At 50.5% G+C, this 1,236-nt stretch overlaps 1 protein-coding gene across 1 annotated transcript; it reads right to left on the bottom strand.

Annotated features, from left to right (window-relative positions):
* Positions 1–369: 369 nt before the first annotated feature.
* LOC128116257 (60S ribosomal protein L36-like) lies at positions 370–710 on the bottom strand. The gene has a single exon (XM_052747433.1). It carries the CDS (start codon positions 685–687, stop codon positions 370–372), a length of 318 nt encoding a protein of 105 aa, XP_052603393.1. The 5' UTR covers positions 688–710.
* Between the last annotated feature and the right edge of the window lie 526 nt (positions 711–1,236).

Genomic DNA, 1,236 nt, shown 5'->3' with positions numbered 1-1,236 from the left:
GAGGTGGGACCTAGTGGACTGAGTTACATTGTGGTATCTCCACCACTATCAGTGAGTTAGTGTCACCCTGCAGTAACGTGTCATGTCTCAGGGACTGGGTAAGTTCTCACAAGATTGGGTCACTCTAAAGCAAAGCCATCACACATGGCCTCTTCTGAATGGATATGATGCCCTTTCCTCTTCCTCATTATGTTGTGGTAAGCCAGGGGGCCCTCGACAAGTGCCAATGCCATGCTGTTTGAACCTTCCAGGTATCTGGATCCTGAGCCAAATAACATCTTTTTTTTTTTTTTTTTTTTTTTTTTTTTTTTTTTTTTTTTTTTTTTTTTTTTTTTTTTGCGCGGTAGCAACGGTTATGGGGGTGAGGGATCAGTCCTTCTTGACCGCAGCCTTTCTCATGGCGGCCAGCACGTTGCTCAGCTCCTCCCACTTCCTCTTGGCACGGATGTGCGTGCCCACCCTCTTCTTGATGAACTTGAGGGCGCGCTTGTCCTTGGACACCTTGAGCAGCTCCATGGCGCGCCGCTCGTAGGGCGTGAAGCCGCACACCTCTCGGATCATGTCCCGCACGAACTTGGTGTGCTTGGTGAGGCGCCCACGGCGCCAGTTGTGTCTCGGCTTGCTGACGTTCTTCGTCACCTTGTGGCCCTTGTTGAGGCCCACGGCCATGGGGTAGCGCAGGGCCATGGCTGCTGCTCTCCGATGGCGTCTGCGACCAAATAACATCTTCTTTATCAAGTACTCAGTGTCCAGTGTTCAATAGCCAACACAAAATGGATCAATACTCTTATATGTAAAAAGATATCCTGCACCTTCTCCACAGAGGTCAGACTGAACCTCTCTTAGGTTAGAACTTTATAAGGGAGGCTTTCTGTCCAGGGAGTCATGTCACAGATAGGTATGGCTTTCAGGGTTGGAGCAGTGACAATGTATTAGACTATGTGGTTCCAACTTCTTGATGTCAATGCCACCAGTCAGAATAGCTCCCAGCTTAACATTCACCCTGGCTGGGCAGACACTATCTGTGGTGTTGAAGCAGTGGGTGCTTCTGGCTGTGGGGAGGCTGCCTCTTGCATGGGGGCTGCCTCTCCTGAGTCCTCACCAGCTGTTGGCATCCTGGCACACTTTGGTTTTGCTCCTGTGGTGGCATGAAGTGGTGCATGCTACTAACCTCACGTTGACCTGGTGGCTGCTGATTCTACACAGCTTTCTTTCCCTGCCATCAGACAGACACCT

This window comes from Peromyscus californicus, unplaced genomic scaffold (assembly GCF_007827085.1).
Source record: "Peromyscus californicus insignis strain IS unplaced genomic scaffold, ASM782708v3 Scaffold_20__1_contigs__length_68692818, whole genome shotgun sequence".
Classification (NCBI taxonomy): domain Eukaryota; kingdom Metazoa; phylum Chordata; class Mammalia; order Rodentia; family Cricetidae; genus Peromyscus; species Peromyscus californicus.
Note: the sequence above shows the minus strand (reverse complement) of the source record. Positions and strands in the feature narration are given on the sequence as shown.

Excerpts from the sequence above, each read along its gene's own strand:
- LOC128116257 (XM_052747433.1), bottom strand. The coding sequence starts at position 687 with ATGGCCCTGCGCTACCCCATGGCCGTGGGCCTCAACAAGGGCCACAAG.